The sequence below is a fragment of the Molossus molossus genome, unplaced genomic scaffold (genome assembly GCF_014108415.1).
Source record: "Molossus molossus isolate mMolMol1 unplaced genomic scaffold, mMolMol1.p scaffold_m16_p_11, whole genome shotgun sequence".
In the NCBI taxonomy this organism is placed as follows: Eukaryota; Metazoa; Chordata; class Mammalia; order Chiroptera; family Molossidae; genus Molossus; species Molossus molossus.
This window is the reverse complement of record NW_023425346.1, coordinates 34,779,282-34,800,399: the sequence shown is the minus strand read 5'-3', so window position 1 is coordinate 34,800,399 and position 21,118 is coordinate 34,779,282. Positions and strand designations below refer to the sequence as shown.

General features: G+C 36.5%; 1 protein-coding gene across 4 annotated transcripts in view; it reads left to right on the top strand.

The window, feature by feature from the left end:
• The window catches only part of ARL5A (ADP ribosylation factor like GTPase 5A), a 31,011-nt gene extending 12,933 nt beyond the window's left edge, over positions 1-18,078 (top strand). For 2 of the 4 annotated variants that reach the window (XM_036254064.1, XM_036254065.1), the window contains exons 5-6: positions 2,834-2,985; positions 5,653-6,075. In XM_036254064.1, the coding sequence (XP_036109957.1) occupies positions 2,834-2,985; positions 5,653-5,701 (201 nt within the window). In that variant the 3' untranslated portion in view covers positions 5,702-6,075. Of the gene's footprint in view, positions 1-2,833; positions 2,986-5,652; positions 6,076-7,281; positions 9,858-17,917 lie in introns of those variants that run through there. The other 2 variants (XR_004958652.1, XR_004958653.1) reach the window with 2 other exon arrangements.
• Positions 18,079-21,118: the final 3,040 nt, after the last annotated feature.

Sequence of the window (21,118 nt, the reverse complement as noted above, 5' to 3'; positions counted from 1 at the left end):
CAGAACTATATAATATTATAGTTCTGTATCTTAAATGAAATGCGAAACTTTGAAGTTCATGAATTTTAAAATAGTTCCAAACACAAAAGGACAGATGAAATTTTATTCAGAATAACTCAACTTATAGGAATTATCTTCATAAATGAAACTTTGAGGAACAAACTGATAACTATATATGGTCTATAGAAGATGCTAACTAAATATATCTTGCACGTGTTGTTATTCATCTTCGTGACTAAACTAAAATATTTTTAGACTCTTAAGACCAGAAATCTGCAATGTGTAGCAGAATGTTTTTTAAAGTGTTTAAAATGGCTGATGTACAAAAGATCACCGCTGTTCACCTTGTACTTTGACCACTTAGTAAGTCAAGTTGATGAACAGCCTTAATCCAGTATAACTTTTTTTACTGTTATCATAATGCATAACTGGTGCTGAGCAATAATGTAAAGGACTATTTTCTTTCCTCTTTTCCTAAATATTTAAAAACAGGTAAAATAGCTGTTGAGTTTTTTATTTTTAATCAAGAACCCCAAATAAAAAAGTTTAAACTATGAGATCTAGAAAGACTATATTCAATATGGTGGTTTTTTTTGTTTTTTTGAGATCTTTCAACAAAGACTATATTTCTTACGCTTTTCAAATTGTAGTCCAGGGGCATCTCCAAATAACTTAATCACTAAAAATGAGGAATATAGATTATTTATAAATAAGATAGTATAAACCTATGTGTCCTAACTTGTGCCACATATTTCTGTTGTCAAAATTTTGTTTGTTTAATGTGTCAGCATCAGCAATCCTGACCTATATAAAGGTTTCAACAGACACTAACGAGAGATATTGAAACCTGGAAGATAGGAAGATAGGAATTAAATCCGTGGAAAGTCTGTCTACTCAGTGATTCAGCCACATATCAACTATTAATACTGTTCCATATCTGTTTAGGAGATAGGAAGAAAAAAACACCTGTATCCTTGATAATGAATATATATACACTAGTTATAGTCCATCCATTCAGATTTTTGCCTTTTTATAAACAGTAAACTGAAATATAGGTGAAACATTCATTGCAAAATCCTAAAAGTTAACCTTCTAGAGTTAACTTTCTGACCATGTTATTCAGTAACTCATTAACTTGAGTACCATAGCTGCCGTCCTGCAGAGGGCACTGCAACTAAAAGTCAGTCTCCGCTGTTAATATAAAACATTTACCTGTCCTTTTACCACTTACATTTTTTATTTACATCAGAAAGAAAGAAGTCAATGAAACTGTATTTTAATAAGATTAAAATAATGTGGAGCAATGTCAGTTTGTACCTACCGAAGACCTTCCTGTTTCAAACACATATACACATGATTGAAACCAAAATCCCTAAGAAGAAAGATGGCATTCAACACAGTTGAGAAAACTTAAAAGCATTGCACCAAAACCACAGTGTCTGTTAATATATATATGAAGAATTTTATGAGAGTTTAATCCACTGAGTGTATCCATCTTGGATTCTTAGCCCCATGATCTGTGAATGGATTTTAGGGTATCTATTAACACTTTAAAATAGTACATAATTTTTTTTGCATATATACAAATGTGCATTTTTATGAGGAAAGGGTCTGTAACTTTCAGTAGATTATCAGGGAAGTTCCTGACTGTAAAAAGGGTGCAAGAGGCAAGTGTAAAGTAGAGTCAGGAGGCTGAGAACCTTGGTCTGTGTTGTGAATAAAATACACTAATCATTTTGGGGCATGCACAAGGGTAAAGGTAATTCTTATTTCCAGGGCAATAAATGAACTAACATTTGTTAAACTGTCACCAAAACCAGGTACTAAACTTAGTGCTTTAAATATAATACTTTATTTATTCAAACCACATCTCTAAAGGGTAGGTGGTAGTCTCAGCATTTTACAGATGAGTGGCAGCAGCTATAATGGGAAGATTTCAGCTTAAACTGTTACTGAGTAGCTCTATAACCTTGTATGTGTTACATCTGTCCTCATCTGTAAAATGGGAATAGTAAAGCCTACCTTATAGCAATCTTGTGAGGGTTAAAGAGATTTTACTTAGAAAAAGGTTAGTATGATGATGGGTGGCTTGCTCAAGTTAGATATTCAATAAATGTTGGTAATGAGGAACAAATTCAGAAAGGTTAAAGAACTTGCCTCAGAGTCAAAGAATAGAAGTGGTAGAACTTACTCTCTAATTGGGAAATTTGATAAGTTTAATGCCAATCCAAGATGGCCATATCAGATATTTAAATCTAAGACGTCTTCATGGATAAGGCTAGGTCTCAGAAGATGATAGGATTGCTTTAGGATACCACCATTCAACTGAGAATTAAGCTGTAAAGCTCTAAGGCATATATTGTATATAATGAATACTGTAGTTTATTTCCTATGCACCTAGAAGGTACTAGCTTTAGGTATAGGTAACTATACCTAAAGTATAGGTTGCAGTAGAATTTTGAAAAGCTCTTGAGTGCCATGCTAAAGAGTAGTTCTTAGTAGCCATAGAAGCCTAGTTTGGGGATGGTGGAATGGGTAGTTACGTATTTGAAGACATGATTGTTTGTTAAATATAGCACTTAGGACCATAAATGTCATCTAGGACTATAAAATGAGAAATATATAAATCCATACAAGTATAGATTTATTTATTTATTTAAAATGTGTTCAGCTTGGAGTTTACCTTCCATTGGTATAAGAGCTGTGAGATGCTTTTATGTCAAGTAGTTGAGAAATTCTAGGTTATTAAGATTATCAGAAATATTCTGCCCATTAAGTTAGAAAACCTCTGAAAACAATGCACTGGCCCTTATGGTTTTATTTGCTTTTATAGGATCTAAGGAAAGCTGGATTGCTGATTTTTGCTAATAAACAAGATGTTAAAGAATGCATGACTGTAGCAGAAATCTCCCAGTTTTTGAAACTAACTTCTATTAAAGATCACCAGTGGCATATCCAGGCATGCTGTGCTCTTACTGGCGAGGGGTAAGAAGTCTTCCTCATGGATAACATGTCTTTAGCTTACACATATAAATTTCTTCTTAAAATAAAATATTAAGGTTACCATGTACAGAATGTTATAAAGGAGAGATGTAAGACATCCATGTCTAGCATTAGAGAGTTGTTAACTTGGTTCTGTAAAGAATAAAACACATGTACACATACGTATACTGAACTAATAAGTGGACATTAGATTGTAGTTGCTGTATGAAGTCAGAGAAATTAGAATGTCATGGAGAACTGGAAAAGTCGGAAAACAGCTCTTAATGGTGGTGGGACTTTCACTATAAGAAAGGAACTGACGCTTGCTGAGCCTGTCCTGTGTCTTGAGTGTTTTCCTTACAGGGTGTCACTTATTACTAACAATCATGTAGACCAATTGCTTTAAATTCACACTCGATGCATAAAGAAGTTGAAATAGAAGAGGATTCATGTGTGAGACTGGTTGGGTATACTCACTTTTGCCATCAGTGTTGTCAAGAGGGAGCTGTTGCACTTAAAAATGAGTTCAAATTGGGGAAAGAGTGGCATGAGGGTCTTTGGTTCCGGTGAGAAAGGCAGGTGCCTATAGTAGAATTTTGCCCTAGTCTAATGCCCAGAGATGAAGGATTTTAAGAAGGAAGTGGTGGTCAGCATTGTTAAATATAAGTCAATGACCAGAAAGATGGAGAGAGAGCTATTAGGAGAAATGGAATAGAAGAGGTTAGAAACAGGATAAAAAGCTAAAAGGCTGAGCAAGCTAAATAATGTTTTTGTTGTAGTTGTTTCTCCAAAATGTGGTAGATAGGTATGTATTTAAAAGCAGATAAAAAAGAATTAAATTGGAGATGAAGGATTCTAGAGGTCTTAAAATTGGGGTTGTAGTTCTCCGGTAGAATTTCTCCCACTTCAGTTAACTCATCTGTTTATGCCCCAAGCTTCTGCCATTTCCTGACAGCACAAGAACCTTAACCCAACACTAAGACCTCTCTTTAGAATTCATTATGTATGTACCTTTTAAAAACAAAGGAAAAACAATTAAATTGGAGATGAAGTTGAATCATACTCAGTGAAATAGAAGGCACTATTATCTAATTACAGACATTTGGAGAGCTTAAGTAGAACCTCAAAAAAACAAATCTTTTCACTTTAAGAAAAAAATCATAAATTATACCAATTGTCCACATATTCATTTAAGTAAAAATGTTACATATTTCTTTGTCGAATGGTTTAATACATGTCAAGATATCTATAGATATATCTTTATACATATTATCTTTATGAAAGGACTTTAAGCAAAAACACTGATTGTAATACTAAATTTGACAACAAAGACAAATCATCTAGGATTGATATAATATTTAACTTACATACCTTGAGAAATTGTGTAGAAAAATACATCATTAAGATGAATGTGAACTGAGGCAGGTTCATTTTTGAAAGACAAATCAATACCTGATGGTATCTTTTCCATTTTTGGTGTACGTGGGCTTCCATTTGTAGCAGTCAGCAAGTGGAAATGTCTGGTTTTGGAGGAAATGTTTCCCTACTGTAGTCTGGCCACCTTGGTCTAAATTTTTGGTTTTCGTGTTGGTCAGCATTTTGACTTATCTCTGCCATTTGCTAACCTCTCTAAGCCCATGTTTCCTCTAATATGGGAATGGTTCAGATCTCAGTGTTATGAAGAAATATTATAACAGACATTAAGTGCTTAGCACACTATGGGCCAACACTGAAACAATTATTTATTTACCTCATTGCCTTTTTTTTCCTTCTATTTTTATATTCTTTTAGATGTTAGTCTCACACTCACACAAAAATCTAAGTTTTTGGTTTCTCATATCTATAAAAGCTCTTGATAGATAATAGTTAGTGCTTCATAACAGTTGTCATTTTGTTGTAACATATGTACAACCATTTTTCTCTTGCTAAACATTTATTTTCTTTTACCACAATGAACATTTTTTATAATATTTTGGATTATGGTCAATTACCCATTGTTCAGCAGTAGCTGGTATTAGTGATATGAGATTTTACTTCCTTCAAAAAATGTTAATATATAGACGTAGCAGACATATTATATGTGTTGTATATACTTTGTTTTAAGAGCTCTACTGTTTATTTAATATCCTGCCATTTTTTACTTCATTTAAATCCTGAGCATTTTTATCATATTATAAAATAGCCTTTGAAAGGAAGTTTATAATAGTTCATCATATGAATGAATGTTTCATAATTTGTTAAATTTTTCTCTATTTCTATACATTTAAATTATACTTTATCCTATTAAAAATGTTTTTGATCAACAGTCATACATAAATCATCTTTATGTCTTATTTTTTTTAGGCTATATTTCTAGAAGTAGAAGAAGGTATAGAGGGTATTGATGTTTTAAATATTCTTGACATGTATAGCTAAATTACTTTCCATGGGCATTTATATAATCACTGAGCTTTTAAGTATCAGGCAGTGTTATAGACACTAGAGACAAAGCAAACAAGGAAGTATGGATGTTTTGTGTCTGTGGCTACTCCACAACAACACGGACATGGAATAGCATTGGTTTTCTAATCTTTGTTGTTGAGGTAAGTGAAAAAATGATATCCTGTTTTAGTTTGCTATTTATGGCTGTTTAGTTGATAATTTAATCAAATTATTTTATTTTCTGTTTAGATTATGCCAAGGACTTGAATGGATGATGTCACGACTTAAGATTAGATGATCTCTACTGACTTCTTCTCATAGACTTTGTATAAACGAAGTGCTGGACTTTCCTGAAAGCTGCAAAAATTAATGGTTCAGATATATTTATAATAAACTGATTTAAACTTTTTCTATAAGAAGAAAATTAAGACCACTTGTTTGAAATGAAGATGAAGTCTCACGTTCCAACTGCTTTCTCATTAGTTTCTTCCAAAGCAAGGTCTTAAAGCTGTGATTGACATTTTTCTCATAATGAATCCTCTCAGGACATTGTGTAGCCTGTGGTAAGTACAAAGGAGAGGAAGACATTTTTTTTATCCTCATCCGAGGACACCCTTCCATTCTCTGTTCAGATAGAGCGGGAGGGAGAGAGAGGAAGAAAGAGAGAGAAACATCGATGTGAAAGGGACACATCTAGTGGCTGTCACCAGCACAACCCAACCAGGGACGGGGAAAAACTGCAACGAGGTACATGCCCTTAGCGAGAACCTAGCCCGGGTCTCTCCAGTCCGCAGGCCGATGCTCCAACCGCTGAGCCAAACCGGCCAGGGCGAGAGGAAGACATTTTTAAAAACTATAAGAGCTTTATTATCAGCATAACCCTCTTTCGTTGAATGTTCTCTTTTTGTTCCATTAAGTCAAAATACGAATCAGCACAGATACTCAGTTTCCAATATTTTTAAATGTAATGTTACTTATAAAAAGTATTTTGCATAAGGTTGTGTATGTATTGTGTATATACCTCAACTTCAAGTTAATGGTTTTGATTTATGTTCTAAAGGAAAATGATTAACAAAAATTAATAATATTCTTAATTATAATGATGAGATTAATACTGGCATTGGTGTAAGTGCCAATTTGTACTTTTCTCCTATGTTCTCTATATTGTGCTAACCAACCCCAAAAATCATTGAGCTGCTCTTTAGAAAAAAGAAAAATGTTTGACTTTGTGTACCTATTTTGTTGTTGTTGTTGTTCAAATCACGTGCCTAGAAGCATGTAATGAGTGGGAGTGCCAGCAAATTCTTGGCTTAGTATTACTGATGGGCACAATTGCACAGTGAGCAGTTATCAGATTGTTCCCTTTATTAGACCTTCTGCCATCTAAATTGCTGAGTAAATTGTTAGTCCACTAATCAATTATTAACTGATTACAATTACCAACTGACTTTTAACATTAATTGAAAACTGTTGTGTGAAATGTCTACCCAGAGAAGTGTCACCTTATAAATATTATCAAATAATTTAGATAGATTATTAAGTATTAAATTATATGTCAAGCATTTAAAGTGAATTTGAAATGAAAAGTAGAGCATATTTTCCAAGCAACAAAAATATTTTATTAATTTGAATATTCTTTATTCTTAACTTTTGAAATAGTTTGAGATTTTTTATTTCTATCTTTTATCCTCTTACACCACGTGAATGTATTGTTTGACAATTATAAAATATAAACTTTGTTAATGCTCTAAAGAATTTGGTTTAAAAATTGATAGGCATAATGCATCATTTTTACTAAGAAGCATCTTGGCCCAAATGTGTTCATGTAGGCAATTTTGTTTTTTCTTCTTTTTTTTTTTTTTTGGTACGTGCCCCTAGTGGGAACCGAACCCGGGACTCTGGTCTGCAGGCCGACGCTCCAGCCGCTGAACCAAACTGGCCAGGACGGCAATTTTTTTTCAATATCTGAAAGTCAAAGGCATTCTGTTGTAACTGTAGACACCGAACTACGTGTGTTAAAACATATTCTTGGGTACTCCATCCCTGAAAATCTGAATGCTAATCCAAACTGGCATGTTTTAGAATATTCAAGAAAAAAGTAATTACTTTTATATCAGCTTTTTAGATTTCATGAAGATTTTGATGAGGAATAATATATACGATAAGCATTGACAAAACTTTGAAAATTCCTTTCTACAAAATTAAAATACTCAGTGTCTAAGTCAGGCGTGAGAGATGATCAGTGTTTAGCATTGGATGTTTTATGTTTTATATTTATATTATAATGTTCAAAATGCAAGTATAACATTTTATTATTTGTCAACTTTTACAAAAGTAAATTCTAAATTACTAAGCTTTATTTGTTTATATGTTCTCATACTTTATTTCAAATCACTATAAGGAATTGTTATATATTAAAAACTCTCTTAGAAACCCAAATCTATGATGTAGATACTGCATTTTCATCAGGGAAAAATATTCTATATAGTAGCCCAGCAAATCCACACCTTTTAACCTTGTTAGTGGTTAATTTGAGTAATCACAGTTCAGTCTCTTGGATTGCTACCACATCAGTTCAGCAGTATACCAGCACATTCCCTTGTCATCAAGGTGTTGGCTAAAATGTATTCTAATTGGATGTTTAAAGTGTGCACTACATTGTTGCAGTTGGTTTAGTGTAGTAGATTACTGACTTGGCATTATGAGAATGCATGAAATCTTATACCACATTTGGAAATTTTTTTTATATTCTACCATTCTAGGCTAAGCATTAGAAATGTTACCTATATATTTGTGCATAAAACCAAAATTAAATGGGGAAAGTAATTTAAATTCATGTCTGAAAATACATCAAAATCATTTTAACAGTATTATTTCCAAATAAGATGGAGAGCCTCATGAATAGTCATATTGACAATTTATATGTAGTTTAAGTGGACTTAAACAAAGGACAGTGCTTTGGGTTTTTTAATACACTACGCTTGGATGTAAACAAGCATTTTATTTTGGGTCATTGTGCTCAACTTTGAAAAGAACAAAGCTTCATACCTCTCTGTACATGTGGCTGGATTTAAATATCCCGTATTTGATACTAATTTTGAAAGTCTGATGACTTTTCTTGATATCTTGGTAAAAGTAGCCATATGGTATAAGCATTTATGTTCAATTTTGCCATAATAGCATTTATAAAATGTATCTTGCACAGTATATTGAGTTCTTGTTTGAAGTTTTCAGTTCTGTCTTCTTTGGCTCTCACAGTGGGCAAAGAGTACAATGAAGGCAGGTAGTTTGGGGGCCAGGGGAAGTGGGTAGGGAATATGACATTTTGCCTTAAGAATGAAGTGTTTTAGCACTGCTGACTGGCATTTTTAATGCAGATAGTTAAAGGGATTTTTAGAAATGTGTCATGGAGTAGAAGAGTTTCTGTCTTCTGGCCTTTAAGAAGTGCCTCGTAGGTGGTTACAGTGAGATCACAGAGAAGGGCAGAGTGCTTGAGGAAATCAGGAAGTCCCCAAGATATTCTTTTCTCTTTTTGCCTGAGTGTACATAGTATTAAGATGCCTAGAAATGGGATTCGATTATACTCTCTTATAGGCACTTTACTAGAGCAACCACATGCAGTACAGACAACCTCGAAATCTGTTTATATTAGTGTAAATAGAAAAACTGTAGACAGTTTTCTAGTTTTCTCTGCAGGCATTTTTGGGAATGTATCTGTAGTGTGTTCTATATAAATAGGGAATAGGAGCACATTCCAGATCATCTGTGGATTTTGGGGTCATTATCTCATTTGCCCAGTTGTATCTTGGCATCGATCCATCTTTTAAGGCTGGGTAGAGACACAGTTTCTAGCATAACTTAACTTTGATCCCTCCCACTGTCTAAATATAATCTGGAACTTCTTGCTTCAGGAACAGCGTTCTCACAACTCAGCCATACCTTGCTCTCCTGTATCTTTATTCAGCAACAATGAAGATATATATCTCTGTCCTGGAGGTATTCTAAACTTTGCCTGTATCCCTGTTCCCCAAACCACTAGTTTCTAAGTAGGTTCTCTAGTCTTTGCTATCTTCTCACCACTGATCTGATTTGTAGATTGGCACTTTGCGCATTAGAAAGTATTGTCAGAGTTACTGAGTATGTCAGAAGACAAGCTTGCTGAGTATACAGCATACAAATGCCATAGTAGAATTTTAAAAATTATACTGCATTTTACATTTTAATGTTTCTTAATTTTAGCTTCATATGCAGAAAAGTAGATTCTGAAAGATAAGAGAACTATCTAGATTCTGCCAGCTTTCTGAGCTAAAAAGTTAGACGTGGAAATATGGAAAGGACTACATTATATGAGTATTATCTTCCCATTCCCCAAAGTGGGTTACATTTTGGAGAGTACCAGTACAAATAATTTCAACTGGAAAAAGATGTCAAACCAAATTTATATATAGTGTTTAACCTGAAGACATCGATAAAACCATAGACCACATTTTGTTTTTTTCTCGTGTTTACTTAAAAAAGATAAACATTAGCTGTCTAAAGGAAATAGTAATGAGAAGGCTATCTTTTATTTATCTTTTATTTTTTATATATTTTTTCTTTATTGCTTTTAGAGAGAGAGGAATAGAAAAGGAGAGAGAGAAACATCAAGATAGAACATTGATTAGCCGCCTCCTGTATGCCCCGCTCTGGAGATTTGGCCCACAACCTGGGCATGTGCCCTGACCGGGAATCGAACTGGCGACCTCCTGGTGTATGGGTTGATATTCAACCATTGAGCCACACCAGCCAGGCAAGACGTCTATCTTTACAAAATAAACCTGTTGAAATGGGCTTTAAAAGATAGAAAAATCAACTGTTGTGTGTTGACTGTGTAGATGCAGACATAAAAAGTAACTACTTCTATTAAGCCCTAAATATGTGAGTGGAATTGTAAAGAAATTGTACCAGGATACAGTTGGGTTAATTATGCAGTATTTCTTATCAATTATGTGGTCCTGTATATTCTAAAAACGAAAGCTTCAATCTTTATGGTCTTAACCTGCTAAATAGTTCTTTGGTAGATAATGTCCGTAGTCTGTACTCAAGAAGTGCCTAAAATGTTGATTTGTGAGTCCTCTAATAAATTGTGTGTATGTGCTTGGCCTATTTTATGACACAGCCCTGTCATCAGTTTCTAATTCTCAGTTTCTGCTTTGAGTAAAAAGTATTTAAATGAAAAATACCCATCATAACTCTCGGCAAACTAAAGGAAACATGAATGAAATCATTTTTCTCTTTTCTAATACAAATATTTTGTGATCCTGATGTCAATTAATGCAGGGACTAGAAAACTGAACTCTGTTTCTGTTTTTAAAAATAGTTTTAACACAGAAAATTATATTGTGTGTTGTAAAACCTTAGTAAAAGTTGGTTGCTGGCATCAGAGTAGCCTCTTAATTCTCATATTTAGTGGTTAGCAGTTTGGAGTCGTGCATACTATTTAGCTCTTGAGCCATTCTGTGTGTGCACACCAAAATCCTTCCTCTTTGTTTAGATTCTACTTAGAAACCAAAATATTTGGTAGAACCTTTTTATGTTTTTTATACATTGTTTCTATTAATTTTTTTTTAAACCATTGAGTGTGACTAAACTAAGGGCAAAGACTTGACTGTATTTTCAGTGAGTTACAATTACATTGTGTTCCTATTTTAAATCATCCTGCATGGAAAATGAAATGTGCATATGATTTTAAATTATTGTAGTGTATTCTCTTATCTTCCCCCAGACTTCTTACCTTTAATGATATGCACACTTTCTGTAATTATTTTCTTGCTTGAAACTAGTTCTTTAGATTCAAATAGCCTTTTCTTACAATATGTCCCTGTATGGTTCCTTGAAATGAGGTGATACTTGCAGAGCACTTTTAAAGATATTTTCTGGGTTAATATTCAGTATAACACATCGAGGAGGAAGCTATAATTATGTCTAGTGAGGGCTCTTTTTGGTTGCTAGAGATGAAAAATGTATACTAATTTTAATTTGCGCTTAAAATACATTTCACTAATTATATGGTTTTAAATATGACAAATTCTTGTAGATATTAGTCTTCCTTGCTTATTGTATTTTCCTGGTGAAACCTAGATGAAAATGTGCTCCAACTAGTCTCTTTGTATAACTTCCCTGTCCCATTTGAGCCCTATATATATCGACATAGTTGAAACCACATTTAATACAACAAACAAACTAGGTTTGTTGTATTGGAATTTCTAACACGATAAAAGATTTTGATTCAAGCTTTGTATGCAAGAAGCTGAAAATGTGTCTTGTTTCTTTATCATTTTATGTACTTGTGTTTCTCTGTATCCTGGTAAGATTTTATACTCAAGGAATGTTGCAAAAAGTGATGATCTTAGAACACTTGGGTGCTTTCATGTTTGATCAGTGCTGATGTGCTAGGTACCTAGGGATGTAGTGCTTTGGGCCTTCTTGGTAAGACAACTTCATGGGTGATTGGGGGTATTTATGTTTGTGCTCAGGTTGGGAGGGAATGGCAGATTGGAGTAAGGCATTGGGTGACCAGTAGTAGGACCTTGTTTATAAGAAGTGAAGGAATAATGTCAAGATATGTTGGGGGGGAAATGACAAATAAGATTTTACTGGTGAATTTCTATGTTTAATATGTACATTAACTTTTTTTTTTTAATTGCATGTTAACCTAGGATAAAGTATTGTCTCTGCTTTATGCTTTACTGAGTAAAAAGAAAAAGAAAAAAAGACTTGAGTTAAATTGTTACTCTGTTATGTACTATTACATATACCTTTTCTTTTAGAAAGGGCTAATTATAATTACTATTCACACGTCTATGTTGTCAGTGTTTTTATTCTGGTTTGTTCTCTGAATGTGTGCAGACTTGGTGGTGGTAGTATGTTCACTGTTCAGGGCTGGCATCTGCCAGGGCACTTGTAAAGCTATGACAGTTACATTATGCAAATGCAAAACAGATTGTCTTGATCTTCTCTAGGACTCTTTTATGGAACTTAATTAATAGGGAGCATTCTGCTTTTTACTTCTGGCACTTTGAATTAGACATGAACCTGATATATAGTGACCAGTCGAGGAAAGTCAAGTCATGTAAAAATGAGTATTATTATTGCCCTGGCCAGTTTGGATCAGCAGTTGGAGTGTCGGCCTGCGGTCCAGAGAGACCCGGGTTTGGTTCCCGCTAAGGGCATGTACCTCGGTTGCAGTTTGTCCCCGGCCCTGGTTGGTCGTATGGGTGGCAGACACTCAATGTGTCCCTTTCACGTCGATGTTTCTCTCTCTCCACCCCCCCCCCCCACTCTATCTGAACAAAAAATGGAAAAATGTCCTCGGGTGAGGATAAAAAAAAAGAATATTATTAAAGGGAACATTCATAAGAATGACTGCTAGTAAACAGAAGAAAAGTGAGGAAAAATGGTTGAGGGAGAGGAGTCACCCACATGCATATGCTTATTTGAATGTTGGTGTTGCTCCCTTCCACTAGAATGGAGGCTCTGGGATGCCAGTGACCATAAGTGTTGTATTTGCCAGTTTATATCTCTCAGTGCTGAGCACAGTGCCTAATATGTAACAGGTGTTCAATTTATATGTTTTGATGAGTGAATGAATAAACTATTAATATTTTGGGGTTTTTTTCTTCCATGAATAGGTTTTTTTTTTATCTATGGGATTGTAGCATACAGCCTCTTTTAATTACTTATTTATTTTTGAGAAAGAGGAAGGGAGGTAGGGGGCATCCACGTGAGATAGAAACATTGACCAGCTCTCTCCTGCACACGCACCCCCACCGGGGATTGAGCCTGAAACCTGGGCATGTGCCCTGACTGGGGATCAAATGCAACAACCTTTCAGTGCACTGGATTACACTCAACCAGCTGAGCACACCGGCCGGCGCTAATTCTGCCTTATTTTCAAAGGGATTCAAGGTGATTATGTGTTTTTCTCACTAGTTCTAATAGTAGAAATCAGACTTATTTCCTTAAAAATGACATAAAAGCACCATGCATTACAAATAAATATGTACAAATTTTATTTCTTCGAATTCTGCATGGAATGTCAAGAATGTACCAGAATTTGTTGTGAGCACCTGCAGACATTGAAATAGTGAATGGCCTGGCAGCTCCTAGGAAAGAACATCTGTGTCCGCTTCTTGATCCTCTGTGCCCTTCTTTTTTTTTAGATTTTATGTCTGGAATAATCTCTTTTTGCTAGTAAATAACTTTTTTCCTGTGAAAAGAATGAGATTTTTATAACATAAAATAGCCTCTGATAGTCCCCTAGGACTGGGATCATCCTTTTGAGGTACATGAGTCGGGCTGAGCGACCAGTTCTTCACATCACTGCATGCCTTACATTCTAGCCAAAACATTATAAAGGGGGTGAGCTCTCTTTGAAATGCTTCCAGTGTTTGGATGCTTCTAGTATTTAGGCCCCCAAATAATGTTCTATATTTCCATTGTTTTTTGTACAGTCTCTGATATATGTTTCGACTTACCATTTTTTGACTTTATAATGATGTGAAAGGTATACGCGTTTAGTGGAAACTGGCTGGGCTAAGCAAGCTATGTGTTGGGTAGGTTAGGTGCATTAAATGCATTTTTTGGCTTATAGTATTTTTTATTTATAATGGGCATATCTGGACTAAACCCAGCATAAGTCGAGGAGCATCTGTACAAGGAACATTGTGATGGACGTCTTTTCCTGGAAGCTTTTTCCATAGTTTGGAGTATTTCTTTTGGCTAGAATCCCAGAGTGAAGTGACCGGATTAAATGGTGTGGGGTTTTGAGAATGCCTATTATTCCATGTTTTATTAATATTGTGTTTTTTAAAACAAACACCTCTTCACTTTAATAAAAGGATAAGTATGTTGTCTTATTTTACACTTATTTGATTGGGACTTTTTCTGTATGTTTCATTTTTTCTCTTAATTATTCTTTTACTTTGTTCACTTATTAGAATTCTTGTATTTTTCTTGTGAATGAATTAAGTTCTTTAAATGGGAAATATTCTTAGCTTTTGGTTATGTTCTTGCAGACTTCTCAGTTTGCCCCTTAATTTTTATAATTATTTTTAAACAGACAAGTTTTTATTAATGTAAAAAATTACATAAGAAATACGTGATTTCTTTTGAGTGAAAACCAGAAAAGAGACATAATTGGTAAGCAAAAAGAAAAGTAAAATTGTTCGTTGTCCCACCATTCTAAGAAAAAGCAGTATCAATACTTTGGGATGGATACACACACACACACACACACACACACACATATAGAATTCTTAAAACCCTGTAAATTTACCACAGTATACTAGGAACATCTTTTACATAATAAAACATTATTTTAATGGAGATAGTAGTATATTTGTTGTTTGAACTGCTATAATTTATTCAACCATCTTCTGTTGATGTACATAGCTGTTCCTTATTTTTTACTATTAAAAACAATACTGAAATTAGTACTCAAATTTATTTTTCATTCAGTTTACAAGTTGAATTGCTGTGTCAAAGTGTATGGATTTTTCAGAGACATTATTGGCAAATTGCCCATCATATTCCCAAAAGATTACCCACATCCTGGTCAATTCTTTACTTGTTTAAACATCAAAGATATTTAGTCATTTGTATTGTATAATTTTCTACTCTTCTGTACATTTTGCTACTGGTTTTTGTGAAAGTTCTTTTAAAGAATATTAATCTTTTGCCCTGGCTGGTTTGGCTTAGCAGTTAGAGCGCTGGCCCGCGGACCAAAGAGTCACGGGTTCAATTCCAGTCAAGGGCACGTACCTTGGTTGCGGTTCATTCCCGGCCCTGGTTGGGGTCATGCGGGAGGCAATAAGTCGATGTGTCTCTCACGTCGATGTTTCTCTCCCTCCCTCCCTCCCACTGTATCTGAAGATAAATGGAAAAATATCCTCAGGTGAAGGTAAAAAAAATACTAATCTTTTGCCATTGTCATTAGTATTTTTATCATTTTATGATATCTTAAGTTGATCTCAGCAGAATTTTAAAATTTAGTTGGATATATTAGGCCTTTTTTTTAATGGTTTGTGCTGCTTGTTCAAAATTTCTGTGATGGAGAAGATAAAAAAGAACTATAATAGTTGTAGGGTATTTTTTATTTGTACCCTGAGTGGATGATAGTGACTTTCTCTTTATTTCCCCACCTACCTCTAATAAATTGTTTGCAGTTAGAGTGATAAGATCAATAAAGAGGATATGATTGGCTTTTCAACCACCTGGAATATGTGACTTATACTTTAAGTGTTTTTAGAGTTTGCCTGTTTTGCAGGACTCTACTTAAGTCATGCATTGAATACAGTATTTAAAGGTAAGAAGTGTTGAAAGTCTTGTATTAATTCACTTAAAAATACAAATATATCTCCGGTGTCCATTCATCAATATTAAAGGATTTGTTAAATTATAAGATGAAGCATCCTGCCACTAAAATTTTTTTACAAGAAGACTTTTATAACAAGGGGAAATGATTGATGACTGTGAGATGTTAAGTAGAGGAACGGTACACACTTTACATCTGTATAATCTCAACTATGACTATGTTTGGGAAAAAGCATTAAAAATAGGAAGGAAATGTATTATAATATTATGTAGCACAGGTTGTTGTAAGGCATTATGTTGATATTTTTCTGGTTCTTCTTGATTCTGTATTTTTCAAATATTCGACATTGAGCACATTCCACTAATAATAAGAGAATAGTATTTGATTGTTTTTGTTTTTAAAGCATCTTAATGGAGTTGGGAAAGAATCCAAAAAGGTTTCTAATTTATAAGTAAATGAGATGCGGCTCTATTTTGTTTGTTTCTTTATCTAACACTGCATCTGGGGGCATTACGAAGAGAGATGAAGATGACTAGTAAAAATGAAATTCACTGGTGCAATACCATTTGCAACCTCCAGGGCAAGTTTCAATGATTTTGATAGAATCTCCACCACTTGATAATTTAACATTTTTAAAGGATTCTTGAGCATAGATAATGTCCATTCAGGTGTTTATTTAAAAATGATGCAAGCAAAATGCAGTGAGAGAGAGAGAAAAAAGGTATTTCCAGTGGGAGATTCAAGAAGGCTTTGCATAAGAGATGGCGCAGTAGACGGGCACGGGCCTGGGAGCCAGCCTGGTGATGGACTAAGGGCAGTCTCAGCGCATGCAGCGCTGTCACATCTCCATAGGTGATGTTCTGTGGAACCTGTGTGTAAAACAAAACATGAAATTAATGTTTTACATCTGTATTTTCTCTAAGTGCCCATAATACTACTGGGTGTAAACAAGGGCAGTTTAATTAAAATTAAATTAAAAATTTACATTGAATTTTAAATTTATTAATGTGTGTTCCTTTTTTTTTTTTTAATCCTCACCTGAGGACATTTTTCCATTTTTTATTCCGATAGAGTGGGAGGGAGGGCGGGAGAGAGAGAGAAACTTTGAAGGGACACATCCAGTGGCTGCCACCCACACAACCCAACCCAACTAGGGCCGGGACACACTGCAACCGAAGTACATGCCCTTAGCGGGAACCGAACCCGGGTCTCTCTGGACCGCAGGCCGACACTCTAACCGCTGAGCCAAACCGGCCAGTGCTGTGTGTTCCTTTTTAAAAGTGGGAAAATAATTGACAAAAAAAAAAAATGGAAGCGATGGATTTACCTAGACAGAAATAAATGATAACTTTAACATGTCTAATTGTAACATGTAACAACGTAACATTTTGGCTTTGTTTTAATAAAACTTAATTGATATATTTTAGAGAGAATGGCAGTCATCGTTTTAAGAAAATATAAAATCTGTTTTCAGATTATAAAATCACCTGATTGTTTTTGTACTTGATAAATGAGAGCCAAATTAAAAGAATAGTTTAATGAACTACTTTATTTATTTGCCAGATGAGATGTGACATAAATTTACACATTTTTATGGTGAATCTGACTCTAAACTATTTTGTTATTTAATTAAATAACAAAGTCATTTTATTCAGACAAAATTTTTTGCTATCCTTAAAATGAATATGAGCCCATCCATGAAAAAGCAAAGTTGACTTGTGAAGAAAAGTCAGAAGATAATTACACTAAATGGTTAACAGTGACTTTCTCTAGGGAATGGGACCGTAGGAATGCAAAGTCTAACTTTTATGCCAGTTATAAAAATGACTTAGTTATATCTTAAATTTTTATTATTTTTATCTAATAATTTATTAAGTTGTTAAAGTTAGTATGAAATTAGTTATAATTAAACTGTTCGTCTTAATTTTGATATTAAGTTGGAGCAGAGAAGTATAAGAAAACTAATGAATAATGAATATAAACAATTTAAATTTTTTTCTTGTGTGACAATGTCGAAATTGATTAACATGCTGTTTGAATATTAGAAAACAAGCTAACACTTTAAACATTAGTGACAAATGTATTAAAATTACAACAACTTTAAAAGATGGTTCAGGTAATTCATGCTAAGCTTTTTTTTTTTATTTAACTTGCCAACAGAGAGAGTATAAAAGTGGTAACTTTCTGAATACTGTGGCTGGAAACAAGCATCTATTCTGTTCCTGCTGTGTGAAAAGGAGCCAGATGTAAGTGCGGCCTTATTCCGGGACAGTGCTGACGATACCGTTTCCATGTTTCCGCAGACCGCACAGTGCTGCAGCTGGCTCTGTCGGTCTAGGAAGAGAGCTCACTTAAAAAAAGACCGTGACGTAATTTGCAATTCAGGGGCAGCATTTTAAAGGAAATGAGCTGGAAGTCTACTCCTGAAAGTCAAAGGAAACTTTGTGCTTTTTAAAAAAATATTTTGTTTCTTCAAAGTGTAACCATATCAGCTTGCTTAGCTCATCAGGGATTCAGGAAAAGGTGACTGTTAAGTATTTTCCTTTTTTAAAAAGTCTTGAAGGTAGACGTTGGGTAACAAACTATATAGATCTTTGGAGTCTGCCTATTTCATTTAAGACACTTAAGAAATGTGCCCTGGCCCGTTTGGCTCAGCGGTTAGAGCGTCGGCCTGTGGTCCCGAGAGACCCGGGTTCGGTTCCCGCTGAGGGCATGTACCTCGGTTGCAGTTTGTCCCCGGCTCTGGTCGGTCGTGCGGGTGGCAGCCATTCGATGTGTCCCTTCACGTCGATGTTTCTCTCTCTCTCTGTTCCTTTCTCCCCCTCCTACTCTACCTGAACAAAAAATGGAAAAATGTCCTCGGGTGAGGATAAAAAAAAAAAATGTGTTCCAGCCCTGGCCGGTTTGGCTCAGTGGTTAGAGCGTCGGCCCGTGGACCAGTGAGTCGCGGGTTCTGTTCCGGTCAAGGGCAGGTACCTCGGTTGCCGTTTGTCCCCAGCCCTGGTTGGACTGTGCGGGAGGCAGCCAGTCGATGTGTCTGTCTCACATTGATGTTTCTCTCCCTCAAGATAAATAGAAAAATGTCCTCAGGTGAGGACTGAAACACAAAGGAAACGTGTTTCAGAGATATTTATTAGGTATCTGTTCCCTCACTGTGTCAGGCTGACAAGCACGTGAGTGAGTGCGTGAGTCCAAACAGCATGAAAGCAAAGTTAGAATCCCACCCTCCGGAGCTCAAAGGAAACGAAAGACGTGAGTCGCACGCAATGCACCAATAAGTTGGACAAAAATCCATTCAGTGGGGGTTGGATAATAAATGAAGGCTGCTTTCCTTTGGTGCTTTGGTGTCTTCAGGGGCCAGGGACGCTTTAGGCCTTGCTTAGGCTTGTGTTGGCTGGGGCACCGCGTAAGACGGGATCAGGGATCAAGTACTGAGTCTAGATTAGGGAGCGGGGGCAAGTGCTGAGAAACCACCAGGAAAATGTAACTTCCCCTCTGATGCTCCTCAGAAATACGAGGGAGGAGCTGGCTCTCCTACTTACTCATTTATTTGCATCTTACTTAGTTTTTGTATCCCTTCGAGCCCCAATGCTGGAGGCCTTAGGATCAGGGAAACACACTTCCCACTGATCGCTTTCTGCTACCACCACCTTGGGACAAGCTGGCCACCCCTCCGGCCTGGACCTCTGACTGCATTGCTTCTTAACTAGTTTCTCTGCATCTGCGATTGTCCCCAACAGTCCATTCTTTACACAGGTCCCAGAAGAGCCTATCTTAAGCATAAGATAAGTCATTACCCTTCTTAAAGTTCTTCATTGGCTTTCCATTTTAGCTTTAATGAAAGTCCAGCCATTTCTCTTGACCTAACAGCCCCTGCTTCTATGAGCAGCCTCACATGGTGCACAGTGGCCCCTCACTGACGAGAGTGCTCCAGGACCCACACTAATGGTGCTCCGGGACCCTCACTGACGGTGCTCCGGGATCCTCACTGACGGTGCTCCAGGCCCCTCACTGACGACAGTGCTCCAGGCCCCTCACTGATGGTGCTCCGGGACCCTCACTGACGACGGTGCTCCGGGACCCTCACTGACGACGGTGCTCCGGGCCCCTCACTAATGGTGCTCCGGGACCCTCACTGACGGTGCTCCGGGATCCTCACTGACGACAGTGCTCCAGGCCCCTCACTGACGACAGTGCTCCAGGCCCCTCACTGACGACAGTGCTCCAGGCCCCTCACTGATGGTGCTCCGGGACCCTCACTGACGACGGTGCTCCGGGACCCTCACTGACGACGGTGCTCCGGGACCCTCACTGACGACGGTGCTCCGGGACCCTCACTGACGGTGCTCCGGGACCCTCACTGACGACGGTGCTCCGGGACCCTCACTGACGGTGCTCCGGGACCCTCACTGACGACGGTGCTCCGGGACCCTCACTGACGGTGCTCCGGGACCCTCACTGACGACGGTGCTCCGGGACCCTCACTGATGACAGTGCTCCAGGACCCTCGGGGTCTAGACACACCCTTTTCCCTTCTGAAGCCCTCCTAACCCCTGTTCTTTACATGTCTGGCTCATCCCACATTCAGTCTCAACACAAATGTCACTTTTCTTGGTGGACCTTCCCTAGCCACTCTAGATAAGTAGGTTTCACCCTCTGACCCTTGTTTTATCTATCACAACACCCTGACTTCATCACGTTTATCTAGCTTTGTGATTATTCATATTTTTGCTTTCGTATTTACTATCTTTCTTCATGAGGGCAAAGGCCTGGACTATTTCACAAACCCTGCCATGTATCTAATGCCTGCTTTCATGCCTGAACCCTAGAAAGCCCTCAATATATATCTGAAGAGGCCCTGGCTGGAGTGACTCAGTGGATAGAGCATCGACCTGCACACCAAAGGGTCACAGGTTCAATTTCTGGTCAAGGGCACATACCTGCGTTGCAGGTTGCAGAAGGCAACCAATTGATGTTCTCTCTCAAGTGGGTGTTTCTCTTTCCCCCTTTCTCCCTTCCACTGTCTAAAAATTAAGGAAAACAATATCCTTGGGTGAGAATTAACAATAAATAAATATTTGAAGGATTACATTTTTAATGAGATATTTTGCATTTTTGTATAGTAAGAAACATCCAAACCTGTGGAGGATTCTTAGAGAGTTTTTATGAGCCAAACTGATGACATATGCAGAAGAGCAAGATCTCAGGTGCTCCAGAGAAGAAGTTTTATAGCTTCCTGCATACATTTGAAATCATGGAGGGGCTGTAAGGAATATTCCTGAGAGTACGAGCAAGCAAGGTGGGGGTGGGATTACAGGACAGTTAAGATTATGTGCTCTCTTGAGGGTTAATGCCCCCTTC